Source organism: Sinocyclocheilus rhinocerous, unplaced genomic scaffold, assembly GCF_001515625.1.
Source record: "Sinocyclocheilus rhinocerous isolate Xijiao unplaced genomic scaffold, SAMN03320098_v1.1 scaffold1802, whole genome shotgun sequence".
Classification (NCBI taxonomy): domain Eukaryota; kingdom Metazoa; phylum Chordata; class Actinopteri; order Cypriniformes; family Cyprinidae; genus Sinocyclocheilus; species Sinocyclocheilus rhinocerous.
Window position 1 is genome coordinate 662530 of NW_015654351.1, and position 22829 is coordinate 685358.

At 35.5% G+C, this 22829-nt stretch overlaps 2 protein-coding genes across 7 annotated transcripts in view; both read left to right on the top strand.

The window, feature by feature from the left end:
- znf385b (zinc finger protein 385B) overlaps positions 1–11758 on the top strand; it is a 139096-nt gene extending 127338 nt beyond the window's left edge. For all 4 annotated transcript variants that reach the window (XM_016523648.1, XM_016523646.1, XM_016523647.1 and 1 more), the window contains 5 exons: positions 1828–2005; positions 6186–6503; positions 8084–8268; positions 8530–8631; positions 10513–11758. In XM_016523648.1, coding sequence (XP_016379134.1) covers positions 1828–2005; positions 6186–6503; positions 8084–8268; positions 8530–8631; positions 10513–10725 — 996 coding nt within the window. In that variant the 3' untranslated portion in view covers positions 10726–11758. The remainder of the gene's footprint in view (positions 1–1827; positions 2006–6185; positions 6504–8083; positions 8269–8529; positions 8632–10512) is intronic.
- Positions 11759–21354: 9596 nt separating this feature from the next.
- The window catches only part of LOC107717006 (SEC14 domain and spectrin repeat-containing protein 1), a 52863-nt gene continuing 51388 nt past the window's right edge, over positions 21355–22829 (top strand). For all 3 annotated transcript variants that reach the window (XM_016523651.1, XM_016523650.1, XM_016523652.1), the window contains exon 1: positions 21355–21463. The gene's annotated coding sequence lies outside the window, so the exon portion shown is untranslated. The remainder of the gene's footprint in view (positions 21464–22829) is intronic.

Below are 22829 nucleotides of genomic sequence, written 5' to 3' on the forward strand. Positions count from 1 at the left end.
CAATGGCAATTCGATTGCCAAGGTGTCCGTAGAGGGCTGTTTAAAACAATTTCCAGAGAAATTCGTGCTGCTCGTGTTCCATGAATGAGGCCCCATGATTGCTAGAACTACGCTGGAAGACACTTGATGTTATAAAGACTGAAATTACAGTCAGAGTGTGGATGTTTTTGTAAATATTAAAATGGACGCACACACTTAGCTTGGGAGAAAGTCAATTTATAAATGTCAAGTGCACTTAATCCAGGTCACAGGAGCTGCTAACATTTGCACAGTGCAGAGAAGACAAAACGCCGTCACATCATTCTCTCCTGTCACTGTCTGCAGCAGTGTCCCGTGTGTCATTATGACTCTCATGCCTGTCACTTGAACAAGCAATCTGTGCTGTTGGTTCGACGGACATTACGCACCTCATTTTCGCTTGGTCTGTCTCTCTCTTTCTTCTATCTGGTCATATTTCGAGTTTTTCCAGCTCTGGCTCAGATGGTTCAACACACATTCACAAGATCACAAGTGAACTGCGGCCATTATGTCTTTACGACAGAAAAGAGAAAGAAAAGAACTTTGACCCCTCTTTAATCACAGCACCTTTGCGACATGCTGTTAGCCGCATGCTTTGTTATAGATATTCTTTTGTCTGTCTGTTTGTGCGTTTGTTTTGATCAAATGTATATATGTATTAACTAGTGAAGTTAATATGTTTCTTTCAATAGAGGCACATCCAATACTGTTCTGAAATCACTGAATTATTAAATCCAAGTCCCCCAAATACAGGTTCAGTAACAGTGTGTTCAGACTGACAGCGATTGAACTGACTGTCGGCACCAATAAATAGATAAATAAATTTTATTTGCTTATTTAAAAGCCATAATTATGAAATAAATATGATGTATTTCAGAATATTTTAATGTATATTTTATTGTTATATAGAAATATATTTATAATAAACATTTTATGTATTTATTTGAAACATTAACATACAGTATATATAATTAAATAATTATTTATAAATAATATTTCTTTATTTTATGTTTCGCATTCATTGTTGTTCTGAGAACAGTCTCTGTCAGTGTAAACGGCTCTTACCTGAGAACTTTCTTCTGTGATTTATAATAAAAATCCTATTATTTAAATGTTTGTATCTCATTACTGAAGGACAATAATTAATACAAAGCAGTGACATTCCTGTAATTGCTATTTAAACACCTGGAATACCCCAAACTTTAAATAATCTGCAGTAAAAACATCCATGAGCAGTGCTGTCTGGCTTTTCCCGGCACTGTCAGAAATCCCTTAAACTTGCAGTTAGTAAACGTGACAGAGTATCAGCGTTTGGAGAGAAAATCCATCTGCAGGTCCCTTTTGGGATTTTGTCACTTTTGATGTCATAAAAATGAGAAATTGAGCTCCTAATTCTTAGCAGTCAGATATTCAAAGGATCCTAATCCCTCATAAGCACTCTCTCTCTCTCCCGCTCCATCTCGGTCTGTTTAAGTGTGAAGTAGTCATTTTCCCTTTAAATCTTCACTTGGAAGTTGAACTAAGATATGAGTAAACTCTCCATTAACGGCCTCAGTGAGTGCCGGCTATCGACGCCCATTTAGTTTTCTCCATTGACAATCAATTCCCTCCAAACAAACAGTGTCCGGCTCTATTTCTTAGGCTCTGGAAAATGCGTTCATCTCAATCTCATCGTTACCTTGATTGGAACAGTGCCTGCTATTGAAAGCACGTTTGAGATGTGTGTGTGTGTGTGATTGCAGTCCATGATGGTAGATGCTTGTGTGAGAAATGAGCCTGATTGGATGGTTCATTTGTTCTCCTTTGTAGAGCCAAGCCGAGGCACACTACAAAGGCAGTAAACATGCCAAGAAGCTCAAAGCACAGGAGTCCACGAAAAATAAGCAGAAAAGTGCAGCCGCCCAGGACAGCGGCGCTAAGACAATCACCACCACCACCACCACTTCCTCCTGCACTGCAGTCACTGCCAGCTGCTCTGACCAACCAGGTTAATAGCTCCTTTTGTTCTTGCTCCACATCACCTGTCCCATCCTCTTTCTCCACTCCTACCCTCTCCGTGTGTGTTAACTCCCATGCTTTTCTTCCCGCCGCTCTAACCCTGACCCCTGTTTTCGCTCCATCTATGCGCTTGTGTTTGTGTGTGTGTACTGTATGTAGTCGTATTTATCCTTGTAAAAGCCCATTTAGGATGACCGGGGGCATCCGTCAAGCTCAAAAACGTGCTGGTTGCTCGTGTGCGAGGTAAGGTGCAGCCCTGCTGCGGCTGTAATCAGCCATATGCTTTATCATGCTAACAACAGATCACTTTTCCCACAGCTCTGTTTGCTTGTTTCATCATTACCTGCATATTGAGTTTCCCGCACATTATCTTTTTGTCTGTTTTTGAGTTGCTTTTAAATGTTTAATTATGGAAAGCGCATACAGAATTGGAACAGGCAGTCGGATGCGTGCTGGGATGTTATTTTCTTTTTCTTTTTTTTTCTCCCTGGCCTTTGATTCGACTGAATTAGATTTGTGTTCCATTTCAAAGAACATAATCATCTGATCTTTGCTTCACGCTGTGACCCACTCAATTTCAGGCCCTTGTGTCTGATTAAGAATCAAGACCGGGATGTACCAAGACACATGCCCTACGGGGTGCAAATCCGAGCCAGTGCATACTTTCCAAATTCGCTCGTTCTCTACCTGGAGACAGATTTGGGTGCGCCTCATTTATTAGGCAGTGGTGGTCCTCATTGATATGCAGTGTCTTTGCGCAAATCAGGCCAAATGAATGTCAGCCTGATTCACAGATGGCTTATGGGTCCTCGCTGTCACGCCGTCGTATTAGCGCGGCGTTGAGCTCGGCCCGAGACTCTGGAAGGGGGCTGCTGTTGCCGTCTCTCCCCGAACCCTGGCAACGCACAATGCAGTCAGATTTAGTTTACATGGGAAAACTTCAAGCACTAAATCATTAAAATTGCTAGCTCCAGTGCTTTACATAAGAGCCCGCTTTATGTAATATTTCAGAACTCGGTGTGTTGGATTATGTGCGCACGGTAATTGCTCTGGGGTTTTTTAAGATCCAAGAAAGGTTCCGCACTCACTGACTTTCTCAGAAAGGATAGAGCAAGGTCATTTCAACATAGCGGTCACTGCTTGATCTGCATCCAAACAACAAGTGCCAATTGTTATCACTTTGGCTCTGTTCCAAAACCTAGGGAGCTGCCTATGTAGGCTGTATTTTAGGGCATTATTGGTTTGTTCCAACGCTTTTCTTAGCTAAATTCTAAGTCAGAATTACAGTATATGCTACCAATTTGAATTGATCAAAAGTGGCAGTAAAGACATTATAAAACTTTCAGTGCTGATCTTTAGAATTTTCTATTCAACATAGAATATTGTAAAAATGTATTACTGTTTCCACAAAAATGTTAAGCAGCCCAACTGTTTTTAAAATAAATAATATTAAGAAATGTTTTTTGAGCATACTGGGAAATTACTTTTGAAGGATCATGTGACACTGATAAAATTCAGCTTTGCCATCACAGAACAAAATTAAAATTAAAAATATATTAGAAAATAGTTGTATTTCCCAATATTACAGGTTTTACTGTTTTTATTTACTGTAAATAAGTGCAGTCTTGGTGAGCATAAGAAATTTAAAAAAAAACATTAATTAAAACATTTTACCAATCCAAAACTTTTGAACTTTTGATTTATTATGAGCTATATTCAAGATATAATTATATTATATTATATTATATTATATTATATTATATTTGCATTCCCTGGGAATCAAACCTTTTGAGCTTCTGGAATGATTTACAAATATTGCTGTAACTCAATTCTAGTCAATTAAGTTTAATACCAAAAACTATTAATTAAAGTTTAATCTAATTAAAAATTGACTGTTTTACCCAATATATGTGTGTGCTGCTGTCTTTGTGTGCTTTAGATTTTTTATGAAGAGTTGCTGCCTATCTTGGGTCTTCCAAACTGGCTAAGAAAGCAGCGGCCTATGTAGGCATTGAGAAAGCTTACTAGGTTTTGAAACAGAGCCTGTATTTCTTTTAGTTTTGAAAAGCTTTCCAAATAGTTGTACTTTATCTCTGATCTGTTTTCTTATTCAGCTACACTAAGCTCTTTATGACTCACCGCAAAATAGGGATGGAACGATTACCGGTTTCACGATAAATCACGATTGAAATTTTCATACCGTTACATCCCTACCGCAAAAATATTGAGAACAAGAACAAAGAGGCATATGTCTCTACGTCTGCCTACCACGCTTTGGAAGATTTGAAATATAAACTTAAACTTGGAGAGAGAGAAAAAATGCAAAAGAGCAGCAGTTCCAGTCTAGAGGTTCAGGTTAGAGTCAGCGGGTGTAATGTCACTGTACGGGGGAACATTAGACTGTTCTGGCTGCTTTGAGTCCTCCGGGAGAGAAAAAAAAAGCACGAGCAGAGAGTGACATTCATATAAAGCAGCGGAGTATTCCCTCAGAGGCCTGTTAGAGAGTGGGTGGAGAGTACAGGCATCTGACATCAAGTGCTTTTAGGACCTCCCGCTGCATGTAACGCTATGACAAGGGGCGTAAGGGTGGTGGGCGATCCAGGGGTCACATCCTGTCACATTACAGCACGCAGGACCCGAGCAGGAGCCTGACCCGGTGTAACTCATCTGACATAGAAACTAGAGCGCTTGCATGCAGCGAAGGGCCTTGCATCAAACCCAAACACACAAATAGGTTAAGAAAAAAAAACAGACAGGAAGGAGTTAAAAAATATATAAATAAAACAATTTGTAAAGTAAAATAATAATGAATAATTATCATTATTATTATTATTATTATTATTATACAGCACGCAGGACCCGAGCAGGAGCCTGACCCGGTGTAACTCATCTGACATAGAAACTAGAGCGCTTGCATGCAGCGAAGGGCCTTGTATCAAACCCAAACACACAAATAGGTTAAGAAAAAAAAACAGACAGGAAGGAGTTAAAAAATATATAAATAAAACAATTTGTAAAGTAAAATAATAATGAATAATTATCATTATTATTATTATTATTATTATTATAACATGCTTTTAGACCCTCAAGCTTTTATTTTGGTGAAATGAAGGAAAACATTTAAAGTTATAGTTGACTATTTTTAATATACTTCTTTTTCCAAATCTAAAATTCAATTCTCAAAAGTACATGGTGCATGTAGATTATAGAGCTGAAAAATGTGTAAAAATAATTTTAAAATATTAGTGCTGTCAAATCTGCTGTAAATGTTTCTTAAATGTGTACATGTATGTATGTGTGTGTATTTATATATACATAGAACAAACGCACATATTACGTAAATGCAGACTTTTATTTTGGATGCGATTTAATCGATTTGTCAGCACTAAAAATATATTCTTATTTGAAAAGTGTTGAAATTATAATAAATAATAATAATAATTATTATTATTATTATTATTATTACTATTATTATTGTTATATGCATTCACTCAAGTCTAATTAAACCCTCAAGCTTTTATAATTTTTTTTATTTTAAAAAATCCATTAAACCTCAGAAGTACATGTAGACTATAGAGTTGAAAAATTTGTAAAAAAAAAATATATATAGTTATTCTTATTTGAAAAGTGTTAAATAATAATAACTATATTATTATTATTATTATTATATGCATTCACTCAAGTCCAATTAAACCTTCAAGCTTTTATTTTGGTGAACTGGTGTAACGCATTTGAGTTTCTGCTTATAATTGACTATTTTTAATGTTTTTCCCCCCCCCCCAAAAAAAAAAAAACCAATAAAACCTAGGAAGAACGTGCATATAGACTATAGCCTATATGTTTAATTACATCTCAGCCTTTTGTGGTTTATTAATCGCACTAATTTATAAAATCTGTTTTCTTTTCAATTAAATGTGTAGCCCTAAATTCTTTATTGACATACACTCTGTTCTTGCTTCTTCACCTAAGTCCTCTGACATAGAAACTAGAGCACTTGCCTTGCAGCAAACGGCCTTATATCAAACCCTAACCCACAATACTGGAAAAAATAGACGGGAAGGAGTTGAAAAATGTGCCAGTGAGTGCACAATACAACATGCTGAGCCCTTCACCACTAACTGTCAGATTTGCTCTTTCCTTGTTTCTTTCTCTCTCTCTCATGTTCCCAGAGAAAAGCGCAGCGCCGCTGGCTGCGCACAAAGTCCCTGCCTCCCCGCAAGCCTTTATGCCCCTTTGTGCTCCCGCTGCGCCCGCGGTGGCATTAGTGCCCAGCCCTTTCAAGACAGCACCCGCGCATGCCAGCCCACCCACTGAGCCGACAGGACACGCGGCGGCCCTGCAGAACACCTCCAAACCAGCAGCGCTGCCAACGGCCCCGTCAGAGCCCAGCGCGGAGTCCGAGGAGGAGAAAGCCAAGAAGCTCCTGTACTGTTCGCTGTGCAAAGTGGCTGTCAACTCCCTCTCACAGCTGGAGGCGCACAACACAGGTGTGGCCAACATCTGCCTCTGCATCGCAGTGTCTTTCCCACGGCTTTCTCAGCGTTATGCATTCTTCTTTATCATAAATGTTTCATAGAGTGACCCTCCGAGGCTTGGGAGTGTGGAAATGTACTTGCAGTTAAGACATAAATCAAACCCAGCGTAGCGATGTGAGGCTCATCATTGATAATGTATGAAGAACTGGAAAATGGGGTTCCCACGGTCATGGAAAACCTGGAGATATTGTGGAATTTTAAAAAGGCAATTTCTAAGCCTGGAAAAGTCATGGAAACTAATCAAATATTAAAAAGTCATGGACATTTATGTAGTCAGTATGCATTTCTTCTAGTTATGCTCAGCTTTAAAATATTTCACATGCAAGAAATTGCCTTAGAAACATTATCCAGACACACTGCAGTCAGACTAGTATTAATATATTAATTATATTTTTCATGCTTTTGACGACATTCACTATATGTCTTGATATTTGCATATTTATGTCTTTTTTTCCATCAGAAGAACTAGTATTTTAATCAAACATTCATTTTTGGTAAGTTTATTAAAAAAAGGCATGTAAAACACAATAAAAATGTAGTTAAATATTTTTTTCACTGTGAATATTAAGAAGAATTCTAGAAGAATTATGGGCATGACACTAATAAACCGCAATCATTGAATAACATTGAATCAGTCACACAACAGTCTGTAAGGCAAGGCAAGGCAAGTTTATTTATATAGCACATTTCATACACAATGGCAATTTCAAAGTGCTTTACATAAAAGGAAGTAAAATAATCATTAAAATAATAATAATAATCACAACAATAAAAACAAGGAATTTAAAAACCTACTGTTAGTAATGTGCTCTTAACACAAACAAACATTCTCAAGCTTTGTTCAACCTCTTCCCCACTAAGTGGAAAATCCTCCCAAAATACCGAACTATTCCACTACTTCACCCCCTACTTTGACCATCATAAACCAAACAAATAGAACTCAGAGGTCCTACTTTCAACTGATTAACCAACAAACTTGTCTTTCTTTGCCCACATTCTCTTTACCTTCACAGCACTTACTTTAACCTTCTGTTTAAACTTTTAAAATGATTTAAAAATTGATTTAAAATTAATTAAAACCGTTAAGAATAGAAAATGATTATACATAGAATACAGTGCAGTCAGGTCGGACATTGCACAGTGCTCATTCAATAAAAAACTGATTCACTTCAACACAAATCGAACTGATTCATGAAAATGAATCAAACCTACAGTAGCAACACTAATGCCTTTGTTGCATTTGAACTGTCATCTCTTAATATTCTCATACTCACAAAGAAGAAACACATAATTAGTCTAATGAGTCTTTAGTAAACACAGTGGCCAATAAAATGCAAATGAAACCATAATATTGATATTATACCCACAACAAAATCACAGTGTACTAGTCCATTCCACAACCTTGTAAAAGCTATAAAAATAAGCACGTCAGCGACTGACATAATTCAAATATCCAGTGTTAGTTTGCATTGAATAAACAGATTTGTTTCTGTGAAGACAGAGAAAACATTCTACTTTGTCTGTTTCATCAGGTTCAAAGCACAAAACCATGCTGGAGGCACGAAATGGAGCGGGTCCCATTAAAGCGTACCCCAGACCCGGGTCCAAACTCAAAGTTCAGGCCACACAACTGAGCAAAGGCTCAGGCTTACAGAACAAGACGTTTCATTGTGAAATCTGTGATGTCCACGTCAACTCAGAAATCCAGCTTAAGCAGGTATTCAAGTTCAGTTTGCATGCAATGATTTATTTGTCATGATCCTTATTTATGCAGTTGACAACAAACGTAACGCGTACAGTGATGAATAATGAAAGCACTATAAATAGTAATGTGATTCTGTGGCTTGATCTTACCAAATTTGCATGTTGTACTTCATGTTATGCAGTTTAGGCTTTGATAATTCGGTTCAGTGTTAAGTTTGGTCACAAATGGGTTTCAGTTGCATTACAATGGTAATGAATTTGGTTTTCTTCACAGCATATCTCCAGCAGGCGGCACAAGGACAGAGTGGCAGGCAAACCCACCAAACCCAAATACAGCCCTTACAACAAGCAGCAGCGGAGCTCCGGCTCTCTGGCAGTAATGCATTATTTATGCTCTTTATAATCAAGCGCTTTCATCAAGTGTTACTCGCATCTCAAGTGTCAGTACTGTGAGGAGTTTGTTGCACACTTTCTAGGCTGACAAATGCCTCTTTGGGATGCTAATGCTTCACAAGGGCTTAATGCTCGCTTGTCATTTTTCAAGTTCTATGCAAAATATGTTGGAAACAACTCACTGGTTGTAGAACAGTTGGCCCTTCTCTAAGCTCCACCTACCTTGCTTACTCTTGCTATCTCAGACGAGCTTCAGAATGTCACATAGGAATACATTTCTTTTCTTTTTTTTCTTCTAAGTGTTCCCTGTTCTCTGTTTGCCATATTTGTGAATTATTTATAGAAATCCCATTTGAAACTATCCAAACTATCCATAGACTTGCACTAGAAAAGACTTGTAATATTTTAATACTTTACACAAGACAACAACAACAACAATTATTATTATTATTGTTGTTATTATTATTATTGTTATTGTTTTTATCAGCAAAGTATTAAAATATGTAAAAGTATAATGATGATTATTAATAGTAATAATTAGAATAACATTAATAAAAATATTTTGTAAAGAATTAACATGTTCATTATAACACTAATATCAATAATAACAATAATTCATATTTGTTGAGTATTGAACTATTAATGATGATGATGATGATTAACAATAAAGTATTAAAATATTTACTATTATACTTCTATTACAAAAATACTATTTATTAAAGTAATAATAATAATGTTATTAATAATAATTGCAATTTTTATTGTTGTTGTTATAGTAAATAAAAATAATTGTATTTATAGTTATAATATTGATTATTATTATTATTATATTGTCTAATTATATTATTATTAGTAGTAAACTATTAAAATATGTATAAATAATAATAATTATTATTATTATTATTATTGTTGTTGTTGTTGTTGTTTCTATCAGCAAAGTATTAAACCTGGTAAAATTATGATGATTATTAATAGTAACAATTATAATAAAATTAATAAAAATATGTTTAAAGTATTCAAATTTTAATTATAACACTAATATCAACAATAACAATAATTCATATTTGTTGAGTATTGAACTATTAATTATGATGATGATGATTAAAAATAAAGTATTTAAATATTTACTATTATACTTATATTACAAAAATACTATTTATTAACGTAATAATAAAAAGTATTAAACCTGGTGAAATTATGATGATTATTAATAGTAATAATTATAATAAAATTAATAAAAAATGTTTAAAGTATACAAATGTTAATTATAACACTAATATCAGTAATAACAATAATTCATATTTGCCGAGTATTGAACTATTAATAATGATGATGATGATGATTAACAGTAAAGTATTAAAATATTTACTATTATACTTCTATTACTAAAATACTATTTATTAAAGTAATAGTAATAATGTTATTAATAATTGCAATTTTTGTTGTTGTTGTTGTTATTATTATAGTAAATAAAAATAATTGTATTTATAGATATAATATTTATTATTATTATTATGTTGTCTAATTATATTATTATTATCAGTAAACTATTAAAATATGTATAATGATAATAATAATAATTATTATTATTATTATAGTAACAATAATAAAATAATCATTATAATTTGTAAAGTATTAAACTAATGTTATTATTATTTTCACAAATCTGTAATATATATTATAAAATAGATTCACTCAGTCTCAGTATTTAATTACATCTCAGGCTTTTGTGGTTTATTATTCGCTCTAGGCCATAAAATCAATTTCCTTTCGATTAATTGTGCAGCCCTAATTTGGTTATTGACATAGACACTGTTCTTCCTCCTCTGCCAAAGTCATTCAGTGTTTTTTCTCTTTCCTCCAGGCCAAACTCGCCCTGCAGAACGACTTGGTGAAGCCTATTTCACCGGCTTTCCTCTCCACACCCTTCTGCCCCACCACAGTCCCGTCCATCTCCCTCCACGCTCGTCCCAACACCTCCATCTTTCAGACAGCCTCGCTTCCGCACTCCTTTCTCCGCGCCGCTCCGGGACCGATCCGACCCACCACGGGCTCCATCTTGTTTGCGCCTTACTGAACGAGTGGCCACATCGGAGCAGACGTTTCTCCAACTATGCCACGCTACGGCTGTATGCTTGAAACAATGGTGTATTTATTCAAACTTTATCCTCACAAAACCCAGGAAGGATGTCGTCTTTGTGAGGGCTTTTGCATTTGAAACACTAAAAATAAACAAGAAAAAGTGTTGAACTGCTTCCTGAAAGACTTGAATTATCATGGTCTTCCTTTTCAACTCAACCAACCAACCAACCAACTCCAGACAAGCACATGTCTTGAGGCGCTGTCAGAAACGATCCCAAATCTTACTGTAGGACAGTACGTGTTCAGTCAACGGCTTGATGTTGTCAGGGAGCCTGTGATGCAGTTTTTGGCCTGTGTGCTGTCTTGTATCGTGTAGTCAATAAGCTCAATCACCAGTACTTCAGTGGCGCCCGCTCTTTCCGTTTTAACAGGAAACACAGCATTTCTCTTCTCCACATGTGTTCGGGTTCCTCTTTTCAGCATAAAAATCAGACACATATTTTGTGTATTAGGAAAACCGTGGGCCTTTCATCTCTCTGTGATATCCTTATTTGTCACGAGACTGTACTCATCTGCAGCTCTCTGATGATGCAATAATGTACAGAATCAGATCATTCAATATTGATATTCTCCATAGTGTATTTAATGTTTACCTAAAAGGCTGCAATACTAGTTGTGTTTTATGAGCTGAAGGAGGCACTAAGAGAACTAGGTACGATATTTGGTACATTATTTTTAGAGATCAAGAGAGAACAATTTCAACTCACTGAGAATTCTTTATTTGGCTGCGGAATTTCATCGTCCATAGTATAAATGTATGTATGTATGAGAGTCTGTACATAAAGATACTACGTTTTCAATAAAATAATATATTTAAATGATTTCTTTATGAATTTATACTGTATATTACTTTTCACGAATCGTTATTGGTCATTATTAAGTGTTTAGTGAATTGATAAATCATCTTCATATTTATTTTCAGATGCTTTTTTAATTATTGTTTCTGCTGTAATGTTTTCTTTGAGTTCATTTATTTGTGCAGGAGATTTCTTTGATGAATTTTTATTAAAACCAGTTCAGCGTTGTGTAATTTGATTATTAAATTGAATGTGTTTCCCCCCCATAGTCCTTAGTCTGTTCATGTGCATTCATCTCCTTGATGAATGATTCATTCGAATCTTGTTTGCTAATATAAATAACTAGATCATATCTCAGTTCTCTGTTTGCACAATACGATTAATGGAAATGATGTAGTCAACTTGATTCCCCACATTCTTGATTTAAAAAAATATATATATGCAATTATATTCAATTATTTATGTATTTTTTATTTGTCAAGGATGTGATTAGTCAACGTGGGCTTCAAAAGTCTGCGACCACTTGTGAAAATGTTTAGCTTTTTATTAATAATTTTCAACTTTTTTTTCATTACAAATTATTTTAACATAACAATTTGAGTGCAAAAATTGTCCATGAACTTCATACAGTCTTAGTATTTGCTCCAATGATATATATGTCACAAATTGAATTACTTGATTAGCAACCTAGTATTAGTGTATCTTAAATATTTTCCATTTTATATCAAAACATTATTATTTGAATTTCAATGTATTATTATTATGTTTTGCCTACAGTTATTAAAATGGTTTCAGACTTTTGCACCCCAGTGTACATACTGTATATATTGTGATAATATTTGTGTTGTAAATGCCAAGCACAATGTGTCATCACTATTTATTTGTTTGACATTTTGATTCACCGCCTCACTGTTTCTCCCATATTGTGACTTCATTTGTCATGATAATTTGTCTGTGATTATGTATGCAATGACAACTGCAATAAGACACCGATCAGGACGTCTGGCCGGTGATTGCTGATATAATGGGACTGCCCTTCACCTCTGCTTTTCATTAGGATTGTGATAGTAATACTGGCTGACAGATGTCCAGCTCTCAGTGAGAGCAGCTTAGAGACGCACAATCCTTTCTGACATACTCCCTTCAAACACTGGACGGTGGTTGACCTGAACCAATGTCACGCTCGGCATTAATAAAATGATGCTGCTACATTCCATGTACAGTACTTTTAGAATGGTAAGTCGGAGGTTATATTCCAGCATGGCTAAAAGAAAACCAGTCTCAGTTGACCAGGGGAAGAAATTAAAGGGTTAGTTCACCCAAAAATGAAAATTCTGTCATTAATTACTCACCCTCGTGTTGTTCCAAACCCGTAAGACCTCCGTTCATCTTTGGAACACAATTTAAGATATTTTTGATGAAATCTGAGGGCTCTCTGACCCTCCCATAGACAGCAAGGTAACTACCACGTTCAAGGTCCAGAAAAGTACCAAGATTATCGACAAAGTAGTCCGTGTGACATCAGTGGTTCAACTGTAAAGTTACGAAGCTACGTAAAAAACACCTCAGTTTTATTCAGAGGCCCAAAAAAAAAAAAAAAAAAAGTGCAATTTGGTGCAGTTGCTGATGTTTTTATGGCCGAAAAGATGATATTTTTTTTGCGCAAAGAAAACAAAAATAACGACTTTAAAAAAAAAACAATTTGCAATTTGGTGCAGTTGCTGATGTTTTTATGGCCGAAAAGATGATACTTTTTTTGCGCAAAGAAAACAAAAATAACGACTTTATAGCGCCACCACACGCTCGCGTCATGGTACTGTCGTGAACGCGCGTTTGTGTTCTGAAGATGAACGAAGGTCTTACGGGTTTGGAACAACACAAGGACGAGTAGTTAATGACAGAATTTTCATTTTTTTGAGTGAACTAACCCTTTAACCAGTGCTCAGGGCATAAATGTCACAGAAAGTGGGAAAAAAATAATTTCAAAATACTTTTCTCTGTTTTATTAACATTCTGCATGTTTGATTATATTCTGTTGTAGGCATATCTGTTATGATTTTGATGCTTCAGCACTGTAGTCACCTGTAGCTGTCAGATTCACCGTCACAGAGGTGAGTATTGTTGAATATGGAGCTGTGAAGTTCCTAAAACTAAAATCAGCTCTGAAGAGCCAGAACTTGAATAGTACTTATATAAATAAAAATCTACCAGTAAAGATCTGTGTAGTCTAATAGAGACAAGCTAATTTTAAGTAGTGTATGAAATCGAATTCATTGTGAATTATTTACTGCTGCTTGGACCCGTAAAGCCTGACTTAAGAAATAATAGTCAGGATTTTTTTAATGGAACAGTTTATCGAACTAAAATATTACAAGAGGAAAAAAATAATTTTACATTTTTGTTGAGTGTCGTATTTGATACATCAGGCTTTTTATGGCTTATATAGTATGATATACATTCGAGGAGCAAAACTAAAAAAATATATATATATGTGCAATTTGGTGCAGTTGCTGATGTTTTTATGGCCGAAAAGATGATATTCTGATAGCTTTTAAATGAGATTTTATAGCAGACTACTTACATAAAATACATATAAATATCCGTTTTATATCTCCCAATAATGTTTTGGTAAGATGCTATTTAAATGTTTAGTTTTATGATCAAAGCTCTGTAGTTTTTATTTTGGATACATAATGCAATACAATAAAATGATGATTGAGTGATGTACAACTAAACCTTCCTCAAAAGCATCATATTTGATACATTTCAACAAGATTTTAAAATGAAAAATGTAAGGATAGTGAAGTAAACCAGTTACATCAGCCCAGTGTTCATCTTGAAATATTATTGAGACTCGAGTATAAATCAGCTGTAGAGATCTTAACATGGAGACAACATTGAGCCATGGAGACCGAATCTGCAACAAGTGCAGTTTTGTCACCCAGCTCAAATGAAAGGGCAGCTAATCCTCACTGTTTACTCAGCATTTCAATAAGAACTGAAATCATTGGTCTTCGACAGGATCCGGCGAGGGAAGAATTACTCGCCATCTCCTGTGGCCCTCTTTGGCATATTTGGAAAATGTTATTACTCAGTGGTTGATCGTTCTTAGATCAGGAGGTAATTTATTGCATTTAAATATCATTTTTGTATCAAATGTTTCTTTTAAAATCCTTTAAGATGCAAAAATGAGTCAATTACTGACATATAGGAAGCATACAAAGCTATAAAATTACTTTGGATGAATCATTTGTTCTTTAGAGAATCTTATGGGAAATATTTGGGTTCAAAATATTTGAAATCTTTAACCTTTAATTGCAAACATGTACTGTAAAAAAGGTCAAAAGTAACCTGTAACTGTAAAATTTACAGTTAAACACAGTATATTTCATTAATCAGAAAGACACCTGATCAAAGTTCATCATAAGTAGTTTTTTTTTACACGCTGAGATAAATACTAAAATATGCCATTAACGTTCACGGTGTCATACTCAAAAATACAAAATGCCATCATGGAAACATAACACTTAAACAACGCAGTAAACATTATTTTAACTGTAGAATGTAACAAAACCCTTATTTACATAACTGAAAAGAAAAAAATTATAATAAGAAGAAACAGTGAAAAATCCATCAAATGTGAGCTGTCACACAGGACAGATGATGTTCTTTTTTACTTTCAAAAACTACATTTAACAGTCTTTTACTGTAAAATTACTCTGAAATGTATTATTAGCTCTATTATAGTTTTTAATTGTAAAGAGTAAGGCAATACCATTGACCAATGAACAGGTTTTTACTGCAGCAATTTTATACTGTCTTTTACAGTCAAAATCACAATCATTTTAGATTGTATATTGAGTATTATTATATTGTGTTGGTATCAAAGCAATTGTGAACACATGTTGATACGCTTGTGAGAGTGCTGAAGGATTTTTCTCAGGAAAGTCATCTGTGGCCCTGTCCCAAATGGCACCCTACACCCTCACGGTCTTCCTCACTTTAAAGAGTCCACATTTTGTGACATAATGCCGCTATTATAATAACTTATTGCATAAGCTCATTTCATACTAACAGTTCCTCTCTGCTATGCCTACACAACTTGAAATTGCTTGTATTCAGCTTTTCTCTGACAAGCACTCTCGAAATCCTTGTGTGCCAAAATGTTAACTAACTAAAGTACACTGACTATAGGGCTGTTAGTGTAAATCAAGCTCACTGTCACTTACTGCAGTAAGACACTTTAACATTTTCACAAGGGCTCTTTACTAATAAACATCAGTCAGCTCTGCTTCAGATCACAGCATAAATATGCTTCACAGCAATAAAGCTTAACAATGTATTAAAAGATAACAATGTATTTTGTTGAGGGTCTCATGTGAATCAAGTTTTCCAACGTTACAAACCAGCTAGTATTCCAGTATTGACCATTTCCGTACCTTTTACCACAGCTATATGCTGAGTTAATATACATTCCCTATATAAATCAACAGTCATCTCTCATGTGGCAAAATAAATGACTGCATTGGATTCTCAAAACAGCTTGCTTCTTGTCATTAGGTCTTTAATGTAATTAATTTTACTTTGCAAGACTGATCAATACTAGTTTTTCTACATAAAATGACCTATAATCCAGTGCCAACCTACAAAGTTACATTACATTTCTTCTGAAAGTCCCAACACACCATCTATTTACAAGGATGAATTGATTTCATTCAGACTTGTTTGTGAATTTCCCATTTATTTTTGTAAATTAGATTTGTAAGATAAATTGGAATCTCGTGAGACTGCTGAAAACTGCAGAAACTTTGTCTATAGTCATAAAGGCTTTAGTTTACATCAGGGGTGCCCAAACTCAGTCCTGGAGGGCCGGTGTCCTGCAGAGTTTAGCTCCAACCCTAATCAAACACACCTGAAGCAGCTAATCAAGGTCTTACTAGGCATACTAGAAACTTCCAGGCAGGTGTGTTGAGGCAAGCTGGAGCTAAACTCTGCAGGACACCGGCCCTCCAGGACCGAGTTTGGGCACCCCTGTGTTACATTCTACATTAATAGATAACAGTGTTGTAAACAAATGACTTGCCGTCTGCATACACAACAAAGATCAATTTTAAGGTGAGTCAGTTCTTGGCAATCATCTCGTTAACAACCAATGGTAGAGATTTTACACTCCAGTTTAGTGCCAATCTAGCTTCTTAATTGGGGCAAGACTGAAACATTAAATAGAAATAGAATTTATTACAAACAGGCAGACAGCTATAAAAATGAGATTCGTTCTTTTAACTGGGCGGGATTTTTCCCCAAAAAGTGCGTTTGGCTCATTTACCTGAACATTTACCTTTGGCTCACTTACATTTACATGTAAGGCGGGGCTTCCACTTCTATCAAAACGTCTCAAAACTGGGATTGAACTAGAATGCGTTACTACAGCCGCCATAATTAGTGTGATGATTTATCTCTCTCTATTAATTTACTAATGGACCGTCTCCGTCCTACTGTCTCTTATAGCTAAAAAAAACATCTACCCAGAACATGTACCATGAGCTTAAATCCATGTATGGACATTGCATTCTCGCATCGCAGTTATGTAATTAATTAATTTTCTTTGCTATTAGCATGTTAATTCACAACTGACTGAAAATACACTAAAATGTGCTGTTGATGGGGCGATGACTGAGCCACATAATTGCTATTAATTATGGCCATTTGGAGTCGCCAGGATCCTGCAACAGACATAGGCTCCAGTGCGCCCTCTGTTGACTGCATTTAGTCTGCTGTTATTTGGATGAGTGCTTCAAACTACCTTCAAACTTTACTGAGAAACGTACAATAGGCTACTTCACGAGATAGATAGATAGATAGATAGATAGATAGTACGGTAACCTAAATGCAAAGTTATTTTGTACAAAATATTTTGCTTTAAAAATGTTTGTATTTACATTTATGTCTTTGCAATCATGATACAGTGATTTATTTTAGTGTATAAAGACTAAATTCTCTGTATTCCTAAAGTTTTTTGAAGATAGGACCTTGAAAATAGATAGGGCCTTTTAAAATAAAAATGAATGATACAAAAGTACCAGCACATCATGCATCCAAAAGAAGACGAGATCCAAATTAGCTGATGCCTGAGGAAAACAGGAACAGCACTAATAGCGGCTGGACACACTGTCCTTGCGATGTGAGTTCCAGTAGAAACCCCTGTGTGGGCAACACAGATGCCCTGCCAGTCTGCTCTTGTCAAACTGTACGCAGGGGTGACAGGCAGTAATTACATATCAGCACAAATACTGTGCACTGCCATGAGAACAATACGCTGAGCTGGCTGTATCTTTGCATCTGCTCGCTCATTACCGCAGTAAAGCTCATTGTGTAATCCAGCGGCAACCGTCTCACTGTAGTGACTGCATATCATTTCCACCGCCATTCCATTCAGCCCAACAGCTTTATTTAACTAACAACTTTATCTCGCCAAATCATTGAAATTCAAGCCAACAAAGTGTATTTATCAAATGCACCAGTGGCCAAACAACCTGTTCAAAGTTTTGAGACAAAGGTGATTTCTAAAATAGAACTGTTCAGTCATGACGGAAATGTGTAGGTTGACCTGAAACATTTCCTATCCCAACTGAAGAGTCAAATATGTCCAGGCGTGACATATTCCCAAAGATTTATATCTATGTAGCTTGTTTGTGGTAATGATGAAAAGAAAGATCTCTTTAGAACAGCAGTGACCATTTTAAATGAGCCTATATATAAAAAGAGACTGGACTGAAAATTATCCTTTTATTGAAATGGCGCTCTGCTGTGCAAAGAGACATTTCGAAACATAGATTCACAGTGTAGCTACTTTAGCTTTTGCCGCACAGACCTTTTATGTTCTACAGGCTAAATGTGTCATATTTATCCATGATAGTCAATGCAGCTTTCACTGGGAGGGGCTTTTTTGAAGTTATTAATAAATAAAAACGGATGAATGATAAATTAAAAAGCAGGATGTGTTTGATGTTAAAAAGTACTAATAAAAGTGCAATAAGCTACGAAAGAGAACTGAATGTGTTACTGACAGATGCTTTCTGCGTGTGCACTCCGAGTGGAACACGGACAAGCGGTCAAATGCACGCAACCAGTCTCAGTGACGTCACAATTATGCAAGTTGTAAATAGGCTTGTTTAAGATGCATAGGCGCTGTCCAGACCTTTTGGCGTATAACATCAAAGTACCGCAAGAGTGTTAGAAGAGCAGACGACTCTTTATGCTTTTGAATTGTTCTCGCGATACTTTGATGTCATGTTGATGTTGTGTTAGTCGCGCTCTCACAGACCGTCAAAGGTTTCGGTTTACAATGTGAAATCTGTTGATTTCTTGAACGCAATGGTCAATCAAAGACGTTTCGGTTAGAATCACTAAACGCTCAACAAGCAGTTTATATATATATATATATATATATATATATAAATAAATAAATCCAGTACTGAGTTCTATGTGAGTTCTAAATTGAGGTCCCCATGGGTAAACAAACTGATAAATCATACAGAATTAGTTTTTTTTTTGGAAAATGTAAAAATGCAGAATGTTTTCTGTAAGGGGTAGGTTTAGGTGTAGGGTGAAAGAAAATACGGTTTCTACAGTAAAAAAACAAAAACAAAAAAACATTACGCCTATGGAGAGTCCCCACAAGGATAGCAAACCAGTGTGTGTGTGTGCACCTGTTTTTCTATTCTGTTCCTGACTCCTGGGGTAGACGAAGCTGGAAATGATTCATTGACACAAGGGACAAGCCAGAGCAGTTTCCAGTAGTGACTCAATGAGCAAACAGAGACATCTAGTGGCATCTTCCTACGCCTTTTAAAACCTCGATAATTAGGCTACTCTGAGCTAATATTATTACCATAGCAACTGAATCTATCCATGCTCTTCTATTTTTGGAACCCACACAACATAGGATGTGAGCCCGCTTATCTTCATTTCCCTTTCATGCATCTTAAAAGGAATTTAGATGAGTCTGTCATCAGTTAAAGCATGATATTTCTATCATATGCATTAGTTTGTATATTAAGTTTATTATTAAAATTATGGGAGTGACACTGTAGTGCTCAATGCAAATTAGCACGTTTCCCATATACACTACAAAATAATTTACAAATGCCTCTTACATTACTGTTTATAATCCACAACATCATGTTTTCATCTTGAGCCAAAATTGTTGAGAAGTACAAGTGCCAATTCTGTTTTATAATAGCACTTAGCAGAGGTTTTTCGACTGCTTGTCAGTGTTCCACTAACTGATTGTCAGTTATACTATAGGTAGATGATAGAGGGTAATGAACAGCATGCAGTTGTGATTGAGGGGAAACTCAATGAGACTAATAGCAGTCTACATAGTTGTATTGTAATATGTATACTCTTTTTGTTTTATTTAATTGTATTCACAGATATGGCGAACAATATAAAGTAGTTTGTATTATTATTACTCAAAGAAAAAAAAATGCCAATGAGCATTTTTTATGCCCTAAGATTAGCAAGTACTTTAACGGCATTTAAGTCAGCACAGTCAGCCAGTACAGTATATGTGTGGAGTGGCAGTATAACAATATACCAACACCAAAATTGAATTGAGCAGAAAGTAAAAAAAGAAACATAAATATGCATAAATGTAGGCTTGTATAAAAACTATGTATTGTAGGAAAGAATGGGGTTTAAACTTTGCAGTGAATGTTAGTTGGTTTATTTGAAATGTCAATATATTTCATACTTCAAAACAGATACAGATAGTATTGGTCGCAGAAAAGATATGAAATATGTCCACTTTTATTGCCAATGCAAAAGATACAGTTCTTTAAATACATGTTATGCAATATCTTTGGAACTTTTGTGACATTTATAAATATGCTTGTCTTGTAATTTAAGGAGATGGACTTCAGTAGTATGATCCTCTCAATATTAGACACTATTAAACCATCTTTTACAATTTGAAGCCATCACATACAGATTTCTGTCATTTATTAAACAGAATGTAATGTTCTAAAGTGAGACAACAAAACAACAGCAACCACGAAACGCCACAGATTCCTTTATCAACTCTATTTCTAATACTAGCTCATTTGTGTAATGTCAGTAACCAGTATTGCAAAGAAAATTTGTTGGGTTTAAGCTAAAGAAGCCAGATGATGGAGTATGACCTTCCAGAGTCTGCATGCCAAATAATATATTCACCAACAAATATGTGCAAAACCAAAATCTAACTTACTTTGACTAGAGACTGATACTCTTCAAGAGTCTGATACACTTTAAGAGAACACTCTTAATTTTATGGATTTCTCTCTTTCTTTCTTTCTTTCTTTCTTTAGTGCTACTGTTGTATTTAAATATTTATTTGTCTAACATATCTGTTTCAACATTTTGTAACTTTCAATTGATTTCTTAAAATAAAATATGTTCAGTTTGAAACATTTTGATAAGAGGAGGAAAAAACAAAAACAAGAAACATCCAGACGATGTTTTAATATATTGACAGTTTTCCTATGGCAAAAATGACAACATTGCTCCAACCAGAAATTCACTTCATGTTCATGTTCTCTTCAAATTCATGTTCACTTACTGTTCGGATATTTTTGCATGGCCCATTTGATGTCGGCGTTCCTCTCAATCACTGTACAAATATTAATTTCATTTATTTAAAAAATGCACTGTGTGTTTAAAGAAACTCTAGACCCCGCCCATTACAGTGTGAGACACGCCTTACGCCGTCATGTGGGAGGGGCTATATGAACAGGACCAGCCCCTTTCTAACAAAACACAACGCCGAGTCTCTTCTCGGTATCAAAGGCGATTATAAATAACATAGATCGACTCCGGGGCCCAATACGGAGAAAGGTAATTTTATTTTTCATATAATCCATGAATGTGATTAAGGATGCTGTGAGGTTCTGAGCGAAAGCACATGGATCATGCATTCGCGTCTTTAGCAGGGCTAACAATCACAGCGTTATTAACGACGTTCATCTAAGGTAAGTTAGTCAGGGATTGTCCTTGTATTCAACCCCAAAACGCACCGCATTCATGTTAGTCATGCATTAACCTCCATAGTATGAAATATAGGTCATTGCATGCGGATCTGCGGCTCGCGCGTGCCAGCAGCCATGCACGCTGCCAGAAAATATGGTTCATGCTCATGTGAAATGAATGCCAAATTGCATTTAAATATGTATTTTCCCATGACACCCCAGCCTTGTAAGTTGTCGTTAGTAGGGGGATTGTTTCACTGCGCAGATGACCTGTAATCATAATAATATGTAGGCCATATAGGTGGATCCCGTCTTTGTCTCGCGCCTGAGCACCAGAGCACGAGCGACTCATTCCTGCAACTCTCAGCCAGCTGTTGGTTTGAGGCCAGACACTGATTCCCAGGACTAGCCAACTGTTGTCTTTATGTGTCCAGAAATGAGTCCCAAAAACCACAGTATGAATTTGAATGCTTAAACTGCCCAAGTTTATGTTTATAGAGCTGCACTGACATGCACAAATAGAGTGAATCTCATAAGAGCTGTCAAGAACATGTCCAAGTCCTATCTCTTCATTTAATTAAAGGAATTGAATACGACAATTATGCTTTGCTTAAATAAAATAGTTTGTTAGAAAATCCTCTGATTCTCATTACTGTAATCCAAAATCAGCCCAATCATGATATTGTTCTACCTTTCATTTATGCTTATCTAAATTAAAGCATTGCTTCATAGTATTGGTTGTCCTGAATGCAGCACTATAACTGACTAATACAGTAAAGAGAATCTTGTGACTGACTATTACAGTCATGAGAAAGAATGTGAAATGCTTTGTGGATTTTGATGGGAAAATAAGCCTATTCATCATGAAATTGGCATAATGCAAAGAAATGGACCAGTGGTTTTGTTGTGAAATACGATGTTTAGATTTTTGTTTTAGAGTTGTGACATTTTCATGACAACTTGCTTAACTATCATAATCTTAATGCAAAGAAAATGTCAGTCTCTCTTTAATGATTTAAAGTATTCACAGCCCTCTACGAACACCTTGGCAATTGAATCGCCATTGGCTAGTAAATTTTTTTTGTTTACTCGCCAGACTGATAAATATATACATACATATATACACACACATACACATACATGCACACACACACACACACACACATATACACATATACATACACCCATACACACACACACATATACATACACACAAACATATACACACACACATA